Raw genomic sequence first — 20,776 nt, 5'->3', positions numbered from 1 at the left:
CTTTTCACTCCATCTGTATCTTTGGGGTAAATACCCAGTAGTGCAATTGCAGGGTCATAGGGAAGCTCTATTTTTAATTTCTTGAGGAATCTCCACACTGTTCTCCAAAGTGGCTGCACCAACTTGCATTCCCACCAACAGTGTAAGAGGGTTCCCCTTTCTCCACATCTTCTCCAACACATGTTGTCTCCTGTCTTGCTAATTTTGGCCATTCTAACTGGTTTATAACTCCACTTTTGAAAAAAGGAATAAAAATGGGTCTACAAGTAAAAACGATTTGCTTCTATAAGTCATTCTGCAGAAACGTCTAGGTCCTCCTCTAAGAGGGATATTGATGGTGAAGACTTCAAGTCACATGAATGCTCTTCTTAGGACCAAGGAAAGGGGCTGAATTTAATGAATTAGACTAAATGGCTATCTAAATAAAATGTTTACTATTTTAAGAGAAGATATTATAGTCACTGCAATTTAAATATACTCATTAAAACATAGGCCAGTTACAAAAGACAGTACACAGTTATAAGGAAATAGTAGCATGTAGACTGAAACCCAAGTTTCATGTAGGGTAGAAGATGGATATAAGCCTCCCATTGAAGCAGGTGTGGACAGAACTACTCCCTAGGATCCCATGGTTACAGAAGTCATTGACCATTGCCCAACTACATAGTCATGAACTTTGTCCTGAAGGAAATAACTGCATTTGGTAATGTCTAAGATTATCCAAATCCTGTTCCTTTGACTCCAAATCAGTATGTTATTTTTCTTAACAAGTTGCCACACTACTGGCTGGGGCAAGGTTCTCATGTAACCAAGCTCTCATTTCCAGAACATGGAGATGACTGAGTTATACTCTGAAGCATCAGCTAGTCACAGGAGAACTCTGAAGTCACATGGTTTCCAGTTAGAGTCCCATTTCATTTTTCTCTCTTCTGTGTTGAGCAATGAGCTGTAGACCAGTAGGCAACTGCTTGATTTTGCATGAATTTTGACCGTTCTGGAACTCCATTTCTTCTTTATAAATGAAGAAGCTAAGCCTTGATAGATACCCAAGTTCCTTCTAGCATAAAAGTCTGTGATTTGGGATATCTTCTTAGAAAATGGGACCTTTTCTCCACTGTCTACATGGTGTCCAATTAGGTCCAGTACAGATGAGGGGCAACACAGCTTGTTGCTACAGGACTATCCACCCCTGTTGTTACTATGTGAGGAAACATCTAGAATCTGGGATTAGGAGACAGGTTTCCAGTCCTGGCTCCATCCTGGCAGTGGTAAGACCTGGGGCAAGTGACCACTGCCCTGAAGTTTAATTCATTTCCAAGATGGGATAGGGGCATGGTGACTGTGGTGGTAAATGGTGTTTCTTGGAACTTCCAGAAATTTCTGGCAAAGAGAAAAGGTGAGGAGTAGATCTGGGCTGCTTAACTTACAGCATCCAGAGTGGGTGCATGTCTATGTGGCTTATTAGGATTCCCTATAAGAACTCGGCTGAAGATTGAATAGTGCTACTAACTTATCTGAAGACCACTGGGCTGGATGACTCAGTTGGGACATTTGATAATCTCACTCCCTGGAATCCATCTTGCCTTGACTGCTGGCCATTCCTATAGAGTTTTTTGTTTGTTTGTTTTGTTTTTTTATGATGTGAAACTCAGGGCTTAATTGTCCAATCCAAAATTATAACACTGAGGACAATGACCCACAGAGAGCTTATGTCAATTATTAAAGTCAAGTCACAAAGCTAAACATGGATTAGTTGTACAAAATTATTTCATTGTCTTCTCTACCATCTTTTCTCTAACTTCCTGATGCTTGGCCTTTCAACTTTCACATATATTATTCTTTCTCATCACACAAAAGGGAAGTCCAGATGAGTCTGCAGAGAGCATTTTTTTTTTTTTTTGGTCTGGAAAAAGAGTCAACTAAAATCTCAGGAAATCTGAACTAAAATCTCAACTAAAATCACAGGAAAACAACCTGTGATGGAAAATGGGTCTCTAAATATTGTAGAATATTAGTAACAATTGGTAAAGATTTCTAGATGTTTTAAAGGCCACAAACAAAAAAATCATTAATTTTACTGTAGAAGGGTTTCTTTACATCCTAGTAATACGACACATAGTGGTTTGAATCAAAGCAGGTATTATGGGTTAAAATTTGTCCCCTACAAAAGGTGATGAAGTCCTAAACCCCAGGACCTGGGACTGTGACCCGATTTGGAAATAGGGTTGTTACAGATGAGATCACATTAAGATGAGGACATTAAGGTGTCTAATATGACCAGTGTCCTTATAAAAAGGGGAAATCTGGACACAGACACACACAGAGGGAGGACAATGTAATAAGGCACAAGAACGTTGTCCACAAAGAATGCCTGAAGTTGCCAGAAGCTAGGAGAGAGGCAAGGAACAGAGTCTTTCCCACAGCCCTCAGAAGGAAGCAACTTTGCTGACACCCTGATTTTGGACCTGTAGCCTCCAGGGCTGTGAGAGAGCGTACTTCTGTTGTCTGTCCCCTGGCTTGTGGTGCCCAAGGAAGTTAGTAGCCCGAGGAAGCTAACACATTTGGCAGTTACAGAAATGATTATGACACGTGAAATACCTTACAATTCTTGACCTAGGTAATCCACCCACATAAATTGGATCTTTATCTAGACGATTGAGATCCGAAGATGCTCCTGGAGTTTCGCCTTGCTTGGTTTCTCTATAACTGGTGTCATACGCATCGATAACTGCTAGGATTCCTAAAAAGAAGAACCAGGAAAATGAAAACCATTGTCTAACATTAAGGTAAAAATGAAGTTCATTTATAAATTCTTTCGCATTCTGCACATTTGACCGGGGAGTGTTCTGGACTATTAAAGGACATGTGAAAATCCTCGGTACAGAAGTCAATGAATCCAGAATACATATTGCTGAAGGACAGCAGTGCGTGTGTGTCAGGAAGAGAATGGATTTGATCTTTGATTCCAATTCACTACTTACTGTTAGGTAATGCTCTTGGAAGCCATAAAAAAAAAAAAAAAAGAAGTATAATATTCTCCCCAGCAATATGTGAATCCTGGCATTTAGTATTTCAAAGAAAACAATGGCTTTCTATTAGAAGATCATTCAAGAATACCCAAGAAGCTAAAGTAAATAAAAATTGCTGATAAGGAAGATGTGGTTCATATACACTATGGAGTATTATGTCTCCATTAGAAAGGATGAATACCCAACTTTTGTAACAACATGGACGGGACTGGAAAAGATTATGCTGAGTGAAATAAGTCAAGCAGAGAGAGTCAATTATCATATGGTTTCACTTATTTGTGGAGCATAACAAATAAGATGGAGGACATGGGGAGTTAGAGAGGAGAAGGGAGTTGGAAATTGGAAGGGGAGGTGAACCATGAGAGACTATAGACTCTGAAAAACAATCTGAGGGGTTTGAAGTGGCAGCGGGGGGGTGGGAGGTTGGGGCACAGATTGCATGGAGCCCTGGGTGTGGTGAAAAAATAATGGAATACTATTATGATGAAAATAAATAAAAAATAAATTTTAAAAAATTGCTGATTTTGGAAGGATTCCTTCCTTCCTTCTTTCCTTCCTTCAAGTTTCTAGTGACAAGAGAGGAGGGGAAGAGAGAGAGAAAATCCCAAACAGGCTCCATGCCCAGTGGAGAGCCCTATGCGGGGCTCGATCTCACAACCCTAAGACCGTGACCTGAGCCAAAATTAAGAGTCAGACATTAAATCTACTGAACTACTCAGGCGTTCCTGATTTTGGAAGGATTTTTATTCCTACAAGGGTGGCCTGTACCATCTCATTGCCCTTCTGTGCACTTAACTTGCTTTCGGTTTCTCTGGAAGGCGATTTTGTACCAGGTTCCATTGTTATAGCGTCTGTCTGTAGTAAGGGCAAGAGGCCCTGAGCCCAGGTCTACTGTTACTCTGACTCTGCCATGCACCAGCTCGATGGATAAAAAGTCTTTCTGTGAAGAAGAGAAAGAAATTACCCAGGGCTACATCGTTCTCACAGATTCCCTTTTCCTTCCTGTTGCAGGAGAGTAAAACCTTCCAAAGCCAAACTCAGAAATCTGGATCTGGCCCAACCATCAGAAGTCTCTGTTAGGAAACTGAAGTATCTGGGAAGACTTTCTAGAGTACTACACAGGTATAAAGGAGAGAAACACATTGTTGCCAAAATCTACAGTAAGAGAAGTGGAATCTTTGTATCATTTTCATTTAGATTCATAAATGGGCCAGTCCTAAAAAAAAACTAGAAGATTGAGAGAAATCAACCCCACAATAGAATAAAAACAACATTAAGTTCCCATAGATGGAATTCAATGAAGGCCACAGTGATCAGAATGAGCAATGAACAAGATAGAGAAAAGTCAAAATTTAATAACAAATAGCATTGATCAAATGGTAGGATGGCTCTTTTCTACATGGTGCTCTCCTGTATTTTGCAATGGTTCTTCAGTGAATTTATAACATAAAAATATTTAAAATGAGGAACTAGTATGACATATGTACGTCTTATATTTGTATGTGCTCACAAAGAAGTCATTAAACATAAATATCCTCACAACAATTTGACTGAATATACTTACAGTGCCATTTGAAGCGAGGTAGAGAAGCAGCCCGTTGGGTGAAAAGGTACTAAAAAGCATAATTATCTGAGTCCCCGTCGTCCGGAGCGTTCTCTCCACAACCGAATACCCACTCCCATCAAAATGGAAGGAGGAGTCTTCATTCTGTAGGCTGCAAGACAGAGCAGAGGAAACACAATCTATTCTCAGGAAGGCAGTTAAAAAGAAAGGATACCTTTACTGAGGGCTTCCCCTCACAAACATTGTGGTAGAGCTGTTATTTCCATAATTTGATAAGTCACTGTAAGACCTATCTTAAAATATGTTGCTAGATTATGCAAGACAAAGTCCAGTTGCTTTCTACAGAAAAGAAAGTTAACATAGGCCGTGTTCACTGGAAGAAGAAAGAAGAAAGGTCTTCAAAGGATGGATAACTGCTATAAATATTTCTCTTTATCAGGTAGATTTTCATTTGTTCTGACTTTCTTTACTGTCACTATCCTTTCTTAATTCCAAAGCTTTCAGAGTAATTTTTATATTAACATTTTATCCTTTATCGGCTGGCTTTTATATTAACATTTTATAATTTATCTGCTGGTTTTAAGCAATGCATCAGTTAAACTAGGATAGTGATGGAAAACAAGTATGCACCAATGTAGCAGAAGGACCACTTTACCAAAAAAAAAAAAAAAAAAAGGAAACAAACAAACAAACCATCATTGACAATAGCACCATCTCAGAAATATGTCAGGTATGCTTACAACAAAGTTATTTAAAATAGACCTTGGTACTTCTCAGGTCTGTGTGTTTTCTGGTCATCCCCATACCTCAAAAGGCTGACTTTATTCACTCTTCAAATACAAAGTAAGTTTATCTGGAACATATCACAATGCATTTAAAAAATACATTTCTGAGCTTCAGATGTGGGGTTTTTTTTTTGGGGGGGGGGATATGAATTTGCACTTTCCCCAGCTGAAGGTGTAATACCCAAACTCAGAGCCACATCTCTACACAGGACACGTAACCAAACGGTGACACTGTTTCCATTAACAAAAGAAAAATATCAGTGCTTTATGAAACCTGAGGCTTCAAGCTGACAGCTTCCTGTGGTCTGCTTTTTTGAAAGATTTCTGTCCCTTGACCTTTCTTAGAAGTATAACTTAAAGGAAATGCACTCTGCATGAAGAAGGTATGGTTTAATTCTCTATTATTTCATTCTGAAACCTGTGAATTCCTGCAGGTATGTTCCATTGCTGTTTCTTGGCTGGTCACAGTTTCATGTGGCTAACGACACAGACTCTAGAACCAGACTGCTGGGGTTCAAATCCCTGTCTCCCTCTTTACTAGCTGTGTGAACTCAGAAGAGTTACCTAACGTCTCTGTGTGTCATTACCTTCATCTGTAAAATAAGACAATCGATGCTCTCAGGAAGGGCCATATATGATTTAATACATGTAAAGTCCTTTAAACAGTGCTTGGCACTTAAATGTTCACTCCAGTTAGCTCTGATTATTTTGCTATGTTCAAAGGACCTCAAAGGGATGTCATTTTGCCTATTAAAAGCAGAGCCTCCAAGATTAAGTACTTTGTCCAAGGGCACACCCAAGAAAATGGTGAAGCCATTTTTCAAACAAAAGTCCAGAAATCTCTCTAGTCCTGCTATGCACGCCTTCTCTCTCTCCAGAGCTAATGAGTTCCCTGTTCTTGAGGAGGGGAGCTCTCTGTTTCTGGTTTCTCTCCATCAGCAGGGCCTGGTCACATGAGTTAGCCACAATGAGGGATGCACTCAAATGAAACCATGTTCGTGCATTTCCTGAGAAAGTTCTTGCTCCCCCTCCCCGGCCAATGACACTTTTCTGGGGCTTGTCCCCTTGTGTCTGAGGCTTCTGTTCTATAACCATGAGACCCACAAGTATCACCAGTCAGCCCAGGTGCCTGTTCCCAGGTAGACCACAGGAAGGCAGCTCTGGGGCCCTGCACAGGCAAGGGACTCTGGGACAAATGAAAGCTGGGTGGTTGCCAAAACAACCTTACCTCCCCAGCTCTCAGCTCAACGAGCCTTTAAGAATCACTAGTCCTCTGATGCAAGCTCCCATGATAGAGGGTCACCCCTGCTCTATTACCCATCAGTACTCAGGGCAGCTGTATGACAGTGAGTGGCGGGGACACCTGGGCCCCGGGCCTCTGATGCCACTTCACCTGTGCCTCCACTTGCCACAGCAGCAGAGCACTTCCTCTGTGCTTCCACAGGTGTCTTTCCTAGAGACCAGGAGACGTTGGAGAAGATCAACTCTAATGACTAATGCTGACATCGCCAGCAGCTAGCAGGGGCCTGGAACACGGGAGACTGGCCTGTCCCAAAGGTCCCAACACAGCCTGTCACAACATCCACTCATCACTAATACAAGAATAAAGACCTGGTAATTAAATAAAAAGGTTTTTCCATATTTAGATGAAAACTGTTAGAATCAGTGGCTTACTGTATAATGTCCTTTAAGAATTTAAGAGATCATAATTATAAACATATGCCAAAAACATATAAAAAAGGCAAATATATTCAAAGAGGAAAAAAAGCAAAAAAAAAAAATCAATTCGTTTCCTTGGTAATAGAAGTCAAAGGTAAACGCTCGTTCTGAGAAAATTAATTTTTAAATCTAAAGGACATCAGAGGACCACACTAATGATTTAATAATGGCAGATTACTTAAACAAGAAGGTCAAAAGCAATGAATTCTAATCACCGGTCTGCTAACATTGATTCATTTCCTAGAATTAGTTGGTTAACTCTAAGCCAGTCTTCATCTAATAAGTAGGGGAGGTTGCCTAAAATGAAGACAGCTCAATTTAAAAAGACGGACAAGGACACCTGGGTGGTTCAGTAGGTTAAGCGACTGCCTTCAACTCAGGTCAAGATCCCAGCATCCTGGGATGGAGTCCCGCATCGGGCTCCTTGCTCGGCGGGGAGCCTGCCTCTCCCTCTGCCTCTGCCTGCCACTCTGTCTTCCTGTGCTCATCTCTCTGACAAATAAATAAATACAATCTTTAAAAATTTAAAAATAAATAAATGAATAAATAAATAAACAAATAAATAAATAAAAAGACGGACAGAAAGCGCCCCCTTGTGTCTGTCTCTGCACCTGCCCCTGCATGTTCTATGGAATGAAGGCAACTCTGAAACGCTTTTTAAACAGTTGGGGATCAGGTGAGTTTGGGACTGCTGCAACTCCAGCCGCTCCCGAGGACATGATTAGTGTGTGTAAGCATATCAGAGGCTCCGATGGCCTCACCATAAGACAGTGTACTTAACTGTTTCACTCAGTGCTTCCCAACAATTTATAGTCAGGACACACCTTATATCCCCACTTAGAAAAAAGTATTTATTAATATCCTATTAAACTAGTATTCTTTTAAAAAACATACTTTAGGTAGTCAATATAAGGTAGTCAATATAAGGATACTTTAGGTAGTCAATATGGTAGTCAGTGTAAGGATAGCCTGCTGATTTGCTCCGTACCCAGAAAACCTCTGTTTGAGCTAATGAGTCAATCTGATCCTGAAGTTCATGTGGGTGGTCAACCTTCTACCAAAAAAGCCAGTTCCAGGAATAGGATGGAGGCCGGTGGGGGCGGGGGGGGCAGTGGGAGCACCTGCTAATCCCTCCTCTTGGTCTGTAGCAAACTTCATCTTTCCCTGGGGGTCCAGGGTGGGTGGACATGTGGTGGGAGGGTTTTCTTTAGAGAAGAAACCAATGGCCACATAGAAAATGGACTTCCTCATTCCAGCAAATGAGGAGAAGAGCTAGTAGTCATTAAATTCCCTCATTACTGCAGTTCAAGGCCAGCGGTATTATTATTGTGTTACATTAGTCACCATACAGTACATCATTAGTTTCTGATGTCGTGTTCCATGATTCATTGTTTGCATATAACACCCAGTGCTCCACGCAATCTGTGCCCTCCTTAATGAGTATTAAGGCCAGGGGTTTAAACATAACCCTGAAAGTGATGGGTGAACTTGGGAATACTGCAACAGCTAAAGTAGGGGGCATTTTCTGTATTAGAAATTTTTGAGCGCTCTTAAGACTTTCCTCTCTACAAGTAAGATTAATGATCAGGGGTCAATCTGTGACCCAGAGCCCAAGGGTCAGAACCGTTCTCAAGTTAGAATCACTAAATTGCTCGGGAAACTTCCCTATCAGAAAAATAGCATGAGGAAAAAGTGATGGGGAGTTCTCGGCTCCCAGAGTTCTAGAGCTGGTGTCATTATCTCATGAGGCAGTATCATTTTTTAATCTTATTTGCCAATTACAAAACCTTGGGTTTCACATGCTTATTGTCAAGAAAATAATCCTGAGGCATCTACCTAAAAAGCAATGGACTGTGACTGCAGGAAGGTCAGAGTGGAACACTCGGGCCAGGGGTCTCGAGTTTATGGAGGATTTTCATGTACATCATGGTTAAGGGTTCATCACCAGTGCTGGGAGGTAGGACAACAAGATTTTCATTTTCCTATTCTGGAAAGAAGAAACCAAGTCTCCATGAGGTGAGGTGACTTATTACAAAGTCACTGAGAGAGATTTGGTAGGAGAGGGAGCCTGAGACACTCAAACTCCAAAGCTAATATTTTTTTCAGTCATAAGGCTCCTAAAACCAAACTTTTGGTCATGACTTTGAAAGCAAGTGAAGTCAACGGAAGGAAACAAATAAAAGGCTCAAACCACAAACTCCCAAGCTACGAGCTCTAAGAGAAAACAGCTCTGACAGTAACAAAATGAAAACTCGCCCACGAGTTTCTAAATGTAATGGGAGTTGCTTCCAACTGATCTTGTCACGGCTCCTTGTTAATTACAGATATCTATCTGGACAGAGCAGCCCATTAGATGACAGAATTATATCAGATGTTACATTTCTCTAATGGCAGAAGCAATCTATTGTCTTAATTACGAAAGCTTGAGGAAACGAGATTTGTATACTTCTGGGGTTGCAGTTATCTTTTTAGAAACAAAAACAGGGGCTGTTGAGCTCGGTGAGATTGTTATTAAATGCCTGCTCCTATAGCAATATCTGCCAAACGATGTCAGGGAGTTGTTCTCCAATGCCAAAGGCATTTAATTTCTAGAATTCCAGAATTTAAGAATGAGAAAGTATGTAGCTATAAAACCTGGTGGCAGAAACCAAATTCTCAAGTATTTTCAAACTGAAGATGTACAGTGATTTATCAAAGATGATCCCATGGCTCTGGGGGACAGAAGGTGCTTTGAGAAGATATCTGGTGCTTCTCAAGGATATGATCCACGATGAAAGCATACGAGACCCAGTGAAAACTACTTCTTAAAGGTTAAAAATGATGCCCAGGCTTCCATTAGTAAATGACCTATGCCCTATCCTTTGGGGTAAGACTACTGACATGACAGACTCTGGGCCACCGTGATGGGCATGGGAATTCCCTAAGCAGCTATGGGACATGAATGACTGTATATTAAATTGCGGGGCCCATTACCTTCCAAAGCAGCCATGGCACTTGCCCTCCCGTTCAATATAGTTCCACAGGCCGATGGACTGTCCGTTCAGGAAGGCCTCTCCCATGCAGCCTTTAAAATGAGTAACCTTCACAGCGGGAGACTTCTAATATAAACAAACAAAACACAATCCACATGAATGAGGAAAGGAATACGTTCTCTATGTGCACAGAACTCCTTCCTGGGAACTCAAATCTAACATCCAAATTTTGAGAAAACAACATCCAGAAAAATGGCCCCATTGCGATCACTGGTTTCCTCCCAATTATTAAGTGTAATTGTAGAAAGCGATAACCAGACAGGATCGCAAAGATCACCTCGGTTACCAGGGGCCCTGGAGAGAAGCCCCTTTTACATGTAGGTGAGGAAACAGAAGCTCAGAGCATGTTGGTCAGTAGTGAGGGCCTGGCTGGAACTGACCCCCTTACTCTCAGAACACAGAACCAAATCCAAGTGACTCAACTTCATCCAGTAAGGGGAGAGGGGGTATAATAAAATATATACCACTGGCTCTGGTGTTAAACACTAATTAGCCTTATTCTACCACTAGGGTTAGAAGAGCAATAAAAGAAATTCCAGAAATGAATATAGAATGCTGAATTCCCTGTTTCAGTCCTGGAAAAGAAACTCAAATCGCAAAATGGACCATTGGCTTCCTTTCCATTTATGCTCGGCAGGACCCTCTGCTTTATAAAACCAGCCCAACTCTGAAAATGTGCTGTCATTATGCAAAATCACAGAAATGAGAAATGTTTATCTGCCTTGGATCTGTTCAATAGTTTAAGCATACTAGTTTTAGGGAAAAGCAGCCCATCAGTCCTGTTCAGATGAATGTCTTGAGTGTTACCTTGATCTGTCCTCCAAGCCCTCCAACAAACATGAGCGTTGAGTTGTTTATATCGAGAACATTGGCGGTTCCAGGGGATTTACTTGTTTTTGTTGGTGGCTTCTGAGCTGCGCTCATTTCTTTTACACTCAATGAACCGATGTTTCCAAATCTATGGGTCACAAAGAATTACAGAAAGAACACTTTGAGAATCCCACATCTGTCCGCGTTAAGTACACATCTGTTTCTAGGCAGTCTCCAGGCTCTTCTCGCCACATTCCCTGCAGCGGGTCCCCCCACTGGTCTCCGTCTTCCAGTCCTGTCCACCCCATCCCCAGTTTACTGGCAAAAACTTGTGGAGAAGGTCTTCTAAATCATAAATTGCATTGTGTTACCTTCTTGATTAAACCAGTTACAGATGATCAGTTAATTATTTGAAACAGGCTACTGCCTTCAGTATTACTCCTTTTCCACAAATAACAAAGCAAAAGTCAAGAATGCCCAGCAACAATAAACCATAAGATTACAGAAAAGTAAAAAAGACACACCTTAAGAGAGACTTTGCAAGGAAGAATTTTGCTTTGTGTCTGAATTTTAAGAAACCACACTTCCACTTGGATCCCTGCTTTCTTTCTTCTTCTACATACACACCACACCCCCCATGTGGGATTTCTACCATGTTGCCTCTCACTCCTCTCTGTGGGGGAGAACTCAGTTTACTTGTTGGCCAGCTTGAGACCTAACATTCTTTTTTTTTTTTTTTAAGATTTTATTTATTTATTTGACAGAGAGAGATCACAGTAGACAGAGAGGCAGGCAGAGAGAGAGAGAGAGGGAAGCAGGCTCCCTGCTGAGCAGAGAGCCCGATGCGGGACTCGATCCCAGGACCCTGAGATCATGACCTGAGCTGAAGGCAGCGGCTCAACCACTGAGCCACCCAGGCACCCAAGACCTAACATACGTAACAAACGTATAACATTTTTCTTCTTTTGATCATTGATTTTGGTAACAAAGTTTATTTCTTCTATAATAAGGGGGGGGGGAAGCCCTTATTTCTATAGTTAATCTAAACCAACTATCCTTTAACTATAATCTAAATTCCCCTAAGTTTCAAAGACTATATGATGTGACAACCATGTTACAAACTTATAAGATACAGTTTCAAAAAAAGAGACACTTGGAGAGAACTTTCTCTACTACCTGGTTACATAGATACTGTGCCATTTGTTGTCGTCAATTGGGAAGTCTGGAAATTCCAACCGCGTGGACCCGGAGCCCAGATCCCAGAGAAAGGCCACCTTCCCCCGCCGCATCTCCACTGCCAAGAAATCAGACTGGGGTGCAGACATGAGCTGGGATGAGTTTACATGCCGGATGTTTGCATGACTACCAAAACGTGTTAAAGAATGAGCTCCTAGAGCATTTCCTCTATTCTTAAAAACAACAACAAAAACCTCAAAAACCCGCCTTTTGTCTTTAAATGTTCCCCTCCCTGGAGCTGGAGCAGGACTCAGAGTCTTGGAGATGGTTACGCCATTGTTGGATACTAGTGCCCCTCCCAACCTTGCCCTGCATGGCCCTGCACAGTCCCTTCCAGAAAGTTCCTCAGAAACACTCACTGGGGATCACCAGTAACTTACAGAGAACAGGAGGAAAGGCACTGGACTGGTCTGCCCAGTCTGAGAAGGCAGTGAGTGAACATGAAATACGTAGTAAGACAGGAGTCATGATACCCCGTAAGGCAGACTTGCATCTGTTCTGCACCTCCGCTCCCACAAAGATGTTTCAGAACTTGTGCTCGTTAATATTTTCTGCTCTCAGACCCACAAGGGTTCTGACCCATTCCCCCTGGCCGCCAAAGGTATCAAGTCGGTCTTCCACAGGGGACTTGCCCCTCTGGGAACCACCGAAATCTCGTTGGGTGGAGGAGCCTGGGTGAAGCTGGACGGTTCTGATACGCCCCTTAGAGTGCACACCCCCACCCCTGATGACAACCGCCAAGATCCAGTTTCCACCCCCAAGGCTGTGCTTGGTGGCTGAAGAGGCTACAGAAGCCATTAAGAAATGCCACCCTGCAGCTAGGGAAGACACTCTCCTCAACATCATAGGGCCCTCCTCACAGGCATGCAGCTTGGGACTCTGTGTGTTTTTAATCTAATGCTACTAGGTTAGCAAAAGTTTAGTTCCCTTAGGAGGATTCGAGATTTCGCCAAGGCTCTGTTTTTTTGTTTTGTTTTTTCTTTCATCACCTCCCTCACCCCCACCCCGCCAATTCAGAAACTACATACACTCGGAAGAGATACATTGGGGCTTTCTACAGTCCATACTCACACTGGTGCTGCTCCCCAGGTAGAAGAGAAGGTTATCGGGTTCACTTGTCTTAACATTGAGTGTTAAGGTGTTATAGTTGGTAGAAGAAATCGGAGGCTGGTAGGCCCGGATGCAATCTCGGTCCGCAGACACGGCAACTTTGATCTGTGAAAGGGAAGAGGAAGTGTCCTAATCACTCAGTGACAAACACTGGCCATAGGCCAGGAGATGAAACGTGCTGTTCCAGAACCAATTTTCACTGGTCTGCAAGTTTCCTCTCTTGAGGATGCATAAGGCTTTGTGTTTCATAATGTGAGAGATCAGGTAGTAAGGAAAATTATTTTGTTTGGTGAATAACTTAAATATGGAAAAGTCAGTCTTGAAGTTTTAAGACTATTTTACATAGGAAATGGGCTCACTCATGTGAGACTTAATTCCTTGAGACAAGGAGCTTATCCAGATCACCCTGGAATCTTTACCCCGACCCAGGGAGGACGTTTGATGATCATCTGTCAAATATGTGAAGGGATAATCTATTTATATATCCAGCAAATATTTATAGAGCAACCCCTGTACTTATTACACTTTTCTCTAAGTATCTGCATATATTTCCTATATTAGCTTTAAAGATTATACATTTGTACTAATCAGAGCATTCAGAAGCATCCGTCAGGCTTACGTTTCATTGGTGACTTCCACTGAAACAAACAGAAACCAGAGCTCATGTCAACCTACGGCCATTTTCCAATATTGAGGTCACTCGAGGGAGGGGGGAGTAGAAGACTCCAGAACGGCTTTTTCTTAGCTAGCAGGGTTCAGGTGGATGAACATGAGACCAGAGGTCACATCCGCCCTCTATAAATCCCCTGTAGCGTGTTAACGGCTTAGTCTCTTGAAGAAATTTCCCTGAAATGCCTCCTGTTTAGAGCACAGCCAAGGCCTGGAGCTACGGATGGCCGTAACGCACTTTCTTTCCAGTTCTCAAGTGTTCGATGCACTCAGTGCCCTGGATTTGTGAGCACCTGTGTGTGGAGGCTCTGCAGCCGGACTCCTGGGCGATGAGGCTCAGGGTGCAGCCACGCTCTGAGGAACATTTGCATTGCCACGTTCGTGAAATGATGGCCACGGAGCCAGACTCGACCAAGGCAGCTTATAGGTAGACACTTAGACCATGAGCTCTACAGCAGCTGAGAACAGCTGTGGACCGACGATTGAGGCTATGGTTATAAATCTCCACAAAGACGTGAGATCTCTTTGCTATCATTTGGAACCAGGTTGAATGAAGCAAAAAAAAAACAAAACAAAACAAAAAAAAAACCAAAGAAAATGAGACTACTTAAGTCCACTTAAATATACTATCCAGGGCAGGAGAGATGGTATTTTTGAGACCAAGCATAAACACCATAAATGAAAGTCATAAGTTGCCATACATATATATATCTCACATATATATATTTATATACATATATATATATACACACATATATATATGTATATGTTTATATATATATGAGTGTAAATATACCTAACACAAAGTCTTAAATGTACTGTAGACAAGGCTGGGAGAAATGTGGATGGTAAGAGCAGAATCAGTAGAAGTCAGTGTGACAGTCCCCTCTACAGGAGTCCCCTGAGACCGGAGGTTACCGAGAGCCCCCGCTGCGGGAGGCCCGAGCTCCTGAGAGCCCCAGGAACCCACACTCACAGAAGCTGCTTGCTTCCGGGCCTGGCTGATGAGCAGTTTGATTTCTGATAGGTTTCTGCTCAGGTTCTCTTCTAATATCTTCAAAGGCTTCAAGCGATCAAATAAAAGGCTGGCTTGGGTCTCGGCGTCTTTCAGTCTTCTTCCAGCTAGCAGAGCTACCCAGTAGCGGTGGCGAGAAAGATGGCGGCAGGGAGGAAACGAGAGAGGTGAATTTATTATTCCCAATGTACTGAATAAAATAGAACATCCTAATGATCAGATCATTGAGATTTTGGTAAATACAGTTGACCCTCAGGTGACTCAGGGGTGGGGTGGAGGCCTCTCAACCCCATGCAGTTGCAAAGCTGTGTGTAACTTCTGATGCCCCCAACACTTCACTAGGAATAGCCTACCGTTGGCTGGAAGCCCCATCAACCATGTAAACAGTCAATTAACACGGTTTGTAGGTTACATGCATCATACACGGTATTCTCACAATGAGGTAAGCTAGAGTCAAGAAAATGTTATTAAGAAACTCAAAGAAACTACATTTTCTGTATTCATAGAAAACAAAATCTGTACAGTGAAAAAATTTTTCAACAGCGGTTGAAACCTATGTTGTTCAAGGGTCAACTGTACATGAAAAATGCGCCAGCAGCAGGCCCTCCCCAAGGCTCTTCTCTCACCTTATAAATGCAAATCTAGACATCAGTGCATTTTTATTCCTTAGGGATGCTGTCTGTCACAAAGACCCTATGGTACACTGAGCCAGTTGAAAATCTCACAACATGGACTTCCCCGCTGGGAAGGGAAACCAGGACATACTGGTCATTGAGGAGTCCTGTAGAAGTCTGTTGGTTTCTCGTAAGGTGGCGTCAACCCTGGACAGGTCGGTGGATGTGTTTAGCAGCTTCTGGCTCAATCCCACGACGTCCTTTAGGGTGCTTGCTGCGCTCTGATTTGCAGATGCGGCCAGCTCTTTGACTTTGGTTCCCTTGCCTTGGATACCTGACAAATTTAAATGGAAGCATGCACTCCTCTTTCCCCCATATAATGGGGAAAACTATAAACCACTGTAAATATGACTTTTCACGGAAACATGTATAGTATTTCTTACAGGCTGCTGAACAGAAAATAGGGCTTCTCATTCATTAATGGCAGTACTAAGACTGAATGCCCTATGCCTTACCACACACTCTTAGGGACAAATGAAATAGTTTTGGTAACAATGTTCTCTATTGACCTTTCAATACACAGTGAGATCACCTACCAATTGTGTTCTCAGCATCGTAGATGTTAATAAGCTAAACTTCTTTATTTGGTCTCCCTTCTCCTAGTCATGAATTACCTTCTTGAAATCAGTCCATGTGTAGATAAGAATTTGGGGGAATTTAAATTTGTAGGTAAGGCGGGCATGTCCTAGGCTGGAGGGAGTGGCATTTACCCACAACGTCAGCTGGCTACTAGATGGAACAGCAGAACAAAGACTAACCAGTCACAATGGATAAAGTGGAATTCAGTTGTTTTAGAAAATCTGGGTGATGATTTTTTTAAAGGCACCAGTATTCACGTTTAAAGTATCCAGTCTCAAACAGGACAAAAACCAACATTAAAAGGAGCTGGATAAAGAGTCTACAGGCTCCTTTTTACTCTTGCAGCAATTTTTCTGCAAGTCTGAAATTACTTCCAAATAAAAAAGGTTTTTTTTAAAAGGGGAGGTTGGGGCGGGGCAGGGGTAAAGAGAATATTAAGCAGGCTCCGTGCTTAGAACAGAGCCTGATATGGCGCTCGATCTCACAACCCTGAGATCATGACCTGAGCTGAAATCAAGAGTTGGATGCTTAACCAACTGAGCCACCAAGGTGCCCCTGAAAAGGTACTTTTAAGTATTTAACCAACAGACATCATGTGTCCTAAAAGAAAGAAAGAGAGAGGGATGGAGCGAGAAAGAAAGAAAGGAAAAAGGAAAGAAAAGAAAAGAAAATGAAATGAAACGAAACTTCGTTAGAACGTGTTCCCATGATTTAAGGTTAGAAGTCAGTGCAAAGTGCCCCAAGCCCAGACTCCCTGACAGTAGTTTCCATGTTTACCGCTGAAACCACAGAGAGAACTCTGGAGTTGTTAGGGTGTCTTATAAGGCTTATTATGGGGGCACCTGGGTGGCTCAGTGGGTTAAAGCCTCTGCCTTCGGCTCAGGTCATGATCCCAGGGTCCTGGGATCGAGCCCCACATCGGGCTCTCTGCTCAGCGGAGAGCCTGCTTCCTCCTATCTCTCTCTCTCTGCCTGCCTCTCTGCCTACTTGTGATCTCTGTCTGTCAAATAAATAAATAAAATCTTTAAAAAAAATAAGGCTTATTATGAAAAGAAGGGAAGGTTGAGGGACTGCTTTGCAGCTGGACTCATTTGTATTATACTTTTAAACAGTTTTCCTATTTCAGACGGTAATGAATAGTACATTTCCAACCCATCAATATTAAAGTGATTTCTGAGCTTATTTTAGAATGCTTTATTGCCTCAAGAAGGAAGATCACCAGCAAGAGTTAATTGCCCCCATTTATAATGCATCTAGCATTATCCCTTAAAGTGGGAACATTCAGCTTCTTGCTGACTTCTTCAAATGACCCTTTCATTAAAGGGATGCGTCGAGTCATTTTAAAAGAAAGCAGTTCATAGGGGGGCGGGAGTGATCAAGTCTCCCAAGGATTTTTGATTTTCAGAGTATGATTTTAGCATTGCAATGCAGGTGTTCTGGAGCTATTTAAAAAATAGTTATCTGCACTTCCAAATCATACTCCTTTGCTAGTAAAAACTCTTATCTCGGTCTCAATTTGGAGCAAGGCTGTTAATCAGACTGGCAGTAGGACTTCCTTCTGCTGTGTAATGGCTTTACAAGGAGCAAACATTAATTAAATCAAGATTCCCCTTTCCACTTACCTTCAGGAATTGCTCTGAGTGTTAAGAGTGATTCATTGGTCCTCCTAGTAATTGTATCAGCATTCTCTTGAACTCTGTTTACTGTATTTTTCAATTCATTCAGTTCCAACACAATACCTATTTAAAGGGGGGAAAAGTGTTTTCTTAGGGTAGCCTACTCAAAAGTTGCTTAGGCAATGGTTACCTTCATCACTTTGACCCATCTACAGAATCAACAACTTTCTACAGACACCCTCCTCCAAAATTGAAATTTTTCCAGCAAGACTTAGCACCACTCATTATAGAAAGTACGAGTGTTTGTTTTGGACTTCCTTGATCATTTTTTCTATTTTGCTTGTTACCCTTCTGTCAAGTATTTCTTCTCAAATTGCATGTCCAATTTAATTAGAGCTCAGGCAAAAACTCATGTTTAAATCCCTCAGTCTTAATCATTCGCTAACTTCCTGTTCACAACAATCTTGTCCACATCTCTTCTCTGGGTTATAAACCCCCCAAGGTTGTCCTGCCCAGGTATCTTCGCCTGGTATCCCCCTGCTTCCCCGGCTGGGGCCCCTCCTCTCCCCCAACCCTCTCACCACAGGACAGGTGTTCAACTCAGCCTCCTTCAAGTCTGATCAAAGCTGCTGGATCAAAGCTTTTACTTTGAATATTTCTGTATAACACACAATCACATCTCAATGCTGGATACATGGCTAGAAAATGAATTATGGATAAAATACCTGATGAACACGATGATTCTGCCTAAGGTTTTAATGGCCAGGAAGTTCACTGGTTGGTGGCCTCTGATATACCTTTTTGCCATGTAAGCTGAAGCCCCAGCCTGTGAATATGGATGCTAGAGTTTGTGTTTCATCTGCTTTACGGTCAAGTGTGAGGGACTTTCCATTCCATGAGATGACGACATAAAATTTAAATTGTGTCACTCACAGAAAAATAAATCCTATGCCCACACCCGGGCCCTTGGCTTCAGACAGTTATGGGAGGATCCCTTATTGGGCATGGAAGTGTTCTTAGAGGGGTGTGAGCTTTGTTTTAGTCCACTGTCTACTCCTATAAGGACTTGACATTTTTTGTTAGAATATATTACAGTAAAGATGTATGTTTTTCTCACACCACGGATTCCTGCTGCCATTTTGTGTTGTGTTCACTGGACAGCCCATACAGGTGTGAAATCACTGTTTACTGAACCCTTCAGGAAGATCTCACTGCATTGGCATTTATAAAATATAAAATTTAAATTTAAATTATGTGATATATCTATGACAGGAACTTGGAATGTCACTGTGGCAAAGAAGAGTTCATGTTCAAATGCCTCCAGGAAAGGAGAACATTCCAGTGGTATGCTCAGAGGCTTACTCACTCTGCATATCAATACAGTCTGAGCTAGAAACTTACCTTGATGCTTTCTGCTCAGGCTTTTGCCTTCTTTTAGAAATCTGGAGCTGAGCTGGAGAGCCACTTCTGCCTTAGAAACAAGGGATTCTGGGAACTGGAAAACAGGACACCTTAAACATGGTAATGGTGTGGGGAGGGGGCCCAGTGTCCAGTGTGGGGGAAGGGAGAGAGGCAGGTGGACTCCCACTGAAGATGGGGAGAGCAACTCTTTCAGAATAGCCTCTAGTCTAGTTCCAAACATGGGAGTCCACAAGGTAATGGGTAGGGACAATTTAAATTGTCCTAATTCATGGCTGAGGAGAAAGAACACAAATCATTTTTAAATATATAAAGACAAAACCTAGCCATTAAGTGAAGATTTCTCCAGAGAGAAGATGTCTCAAGTAGATATCAAGAAGTATTATCCTTTTGTTATAATAAATTGTAAGATTTTTCTCATTTCCAGATCACCATTCGCTAGTCTTCGTAAAACGTATTTAGGACCTTAAGGGGTGTTGGGGTGGCTGAGTCGGTTCAGAAGCTGACTTCAGCTCATGTCATGATCCCAGGTCAAGCCCTGCATCGGGGCTCTCCCCTCTCCTTCTGCCCCTCACCCAGCTCATGCTAATAAATAAGTCTTTAAAAAAATATATGACCCTAAGAAATTAAAACTTTTATCACATGATGACAGAGTCAAACAGCTCTCACCAGACAAGAATGGTGACAAGCATGAATTTAAGCCACTGAGTCTTTGCTCAGCACCTTCTGGAACAATCTTCCACAGTGTCTAGAAAAGAAAGTCATACACTGTGGCCCCCAGGGCAGCTCTCACCAGGCTCGTCGTAGTCACCATCTCAAGAGCATCTTTTGCCAATTTCTCTGATTCTTCAACCAGGCTCCTAATGTTGGAATGGACGTGTGTTGCGCTGGTGGCATTCAGGGACACGTGTCTCACATTGCCAAGACCACTGTGTAAGCAGTATAGTTACAGACATTAGCACAAACTAAAGGAAACTTGCCCACTATTCCTGAAAGCTTCCGGGTTTCCTACCCTTAGAAAAGTTCAAGGAATAACAACACAGGGACTCCCCTCTAATTCCAAGGTAATCTTCAAAAGTAGCTACGTCATCACTGGAACACTCGGAAGCACTAATTAACACCCGCAGAATGGACTATCGCTTGTTTCCCATGGTTCTAACTGTCCACAAGTTTCCACCAGCTGCCCTCAACATTCCTGCATTTCTGTGCAGCCCCCCACATCTGTCTGGGCTCCCGCTGTGTGTCTGCCTTGGCTGTCATCTCTCCTGCTGCACACATGCTAATTTCCGAAAAGTTTCCCTAAGCATATATAAGGATGCTGAATCTTGTTCCTCAAAAGATAGATACCAATTGGATGAAATTCACAAGAGGATTTGGAGGAGGATCAGATAATATTTCAATCATCTGAACTTCCCTCTTACAAGTGGGCAAATCACTTATGAACTTGCCAACTGGTAATGGCGCAATTTCATCCAGCTCACTCTATCTTGAAAATGAAATCTGACAATTGACACATCTT

General features: G+C 42.2%; 1 protein-coding gene across 1 annotated transcript in view; it reads right to left on the bottom strand.

Moving 5' to 3' along the window:
- LAMA1 (laminin subunit alpha 1) overlaps positions 1-20,776 on the bottom strand; it is a 157,936-nt gene that overhangs the window by 16,913 nt on the left and 120,247 nt on the right. The window contains exons 40-51 of the mRNA XM_059409226.1: positions 20,051-20,186; positions 19,240-19,333; positions 17,845-17,961; positions 15,735-15,917; positions 14,931-15,085; positions 13,247-13,390; positions 12,116-12,249; positions 10,937-11,087; positions 10,071-10,195; positions 4,594-4,744; positions 3,827-3,969; positions 2,599-2,742 (exon numbers count right to left, since the gene is read on the bottom strand). Of these exons, the coding sequence (XP_059265209.1) occupies positions 2,599-2,742; positions 3,827-3,969; positions 4,594-4,744; positions 10,071-10,195; positions 10,937-11,087; positions 12,116-12,249; positions 13,247-13,390; positions 14,931-15,085; positions 15,735-15,917; positions 17,845-17,961; positions 19,240-19,333; positions 20,051-20,186 (1,677 nt within the window). The remainder of the gene's footprint in view (positions 1-2,598; positions 2,743-3,826; positions 3,970-4,593; positions 4,745-10,070; positions 10,196-10,936; positions 11,088-12,115; positions 12,250-13,246; positions 13,391-14,930; positions 15,086-15,734; positions 15,918-17,844; positions 17,962-19,239; positions 19,334-20,050; positions 20,187-20,776) is intronic.

Source organism: Mustela nigripes, chromosome 8, assembly GCF_022355385.1.
Source record: "Mustela nigripes isolate SB6536 chromosome 8, MUSNIG.SB6536, whole genome shotgun sequence".
NCBI lineage: Eukaryota > Metazoa > Chordata > Mammalia > Carnivora > Mustelidae > Mustela > Mustela nigripes.
Note: the sequence above shows the minus strand (reverse complement) of the source record. Positions and strands in the feature narration are given on the sequence as shown.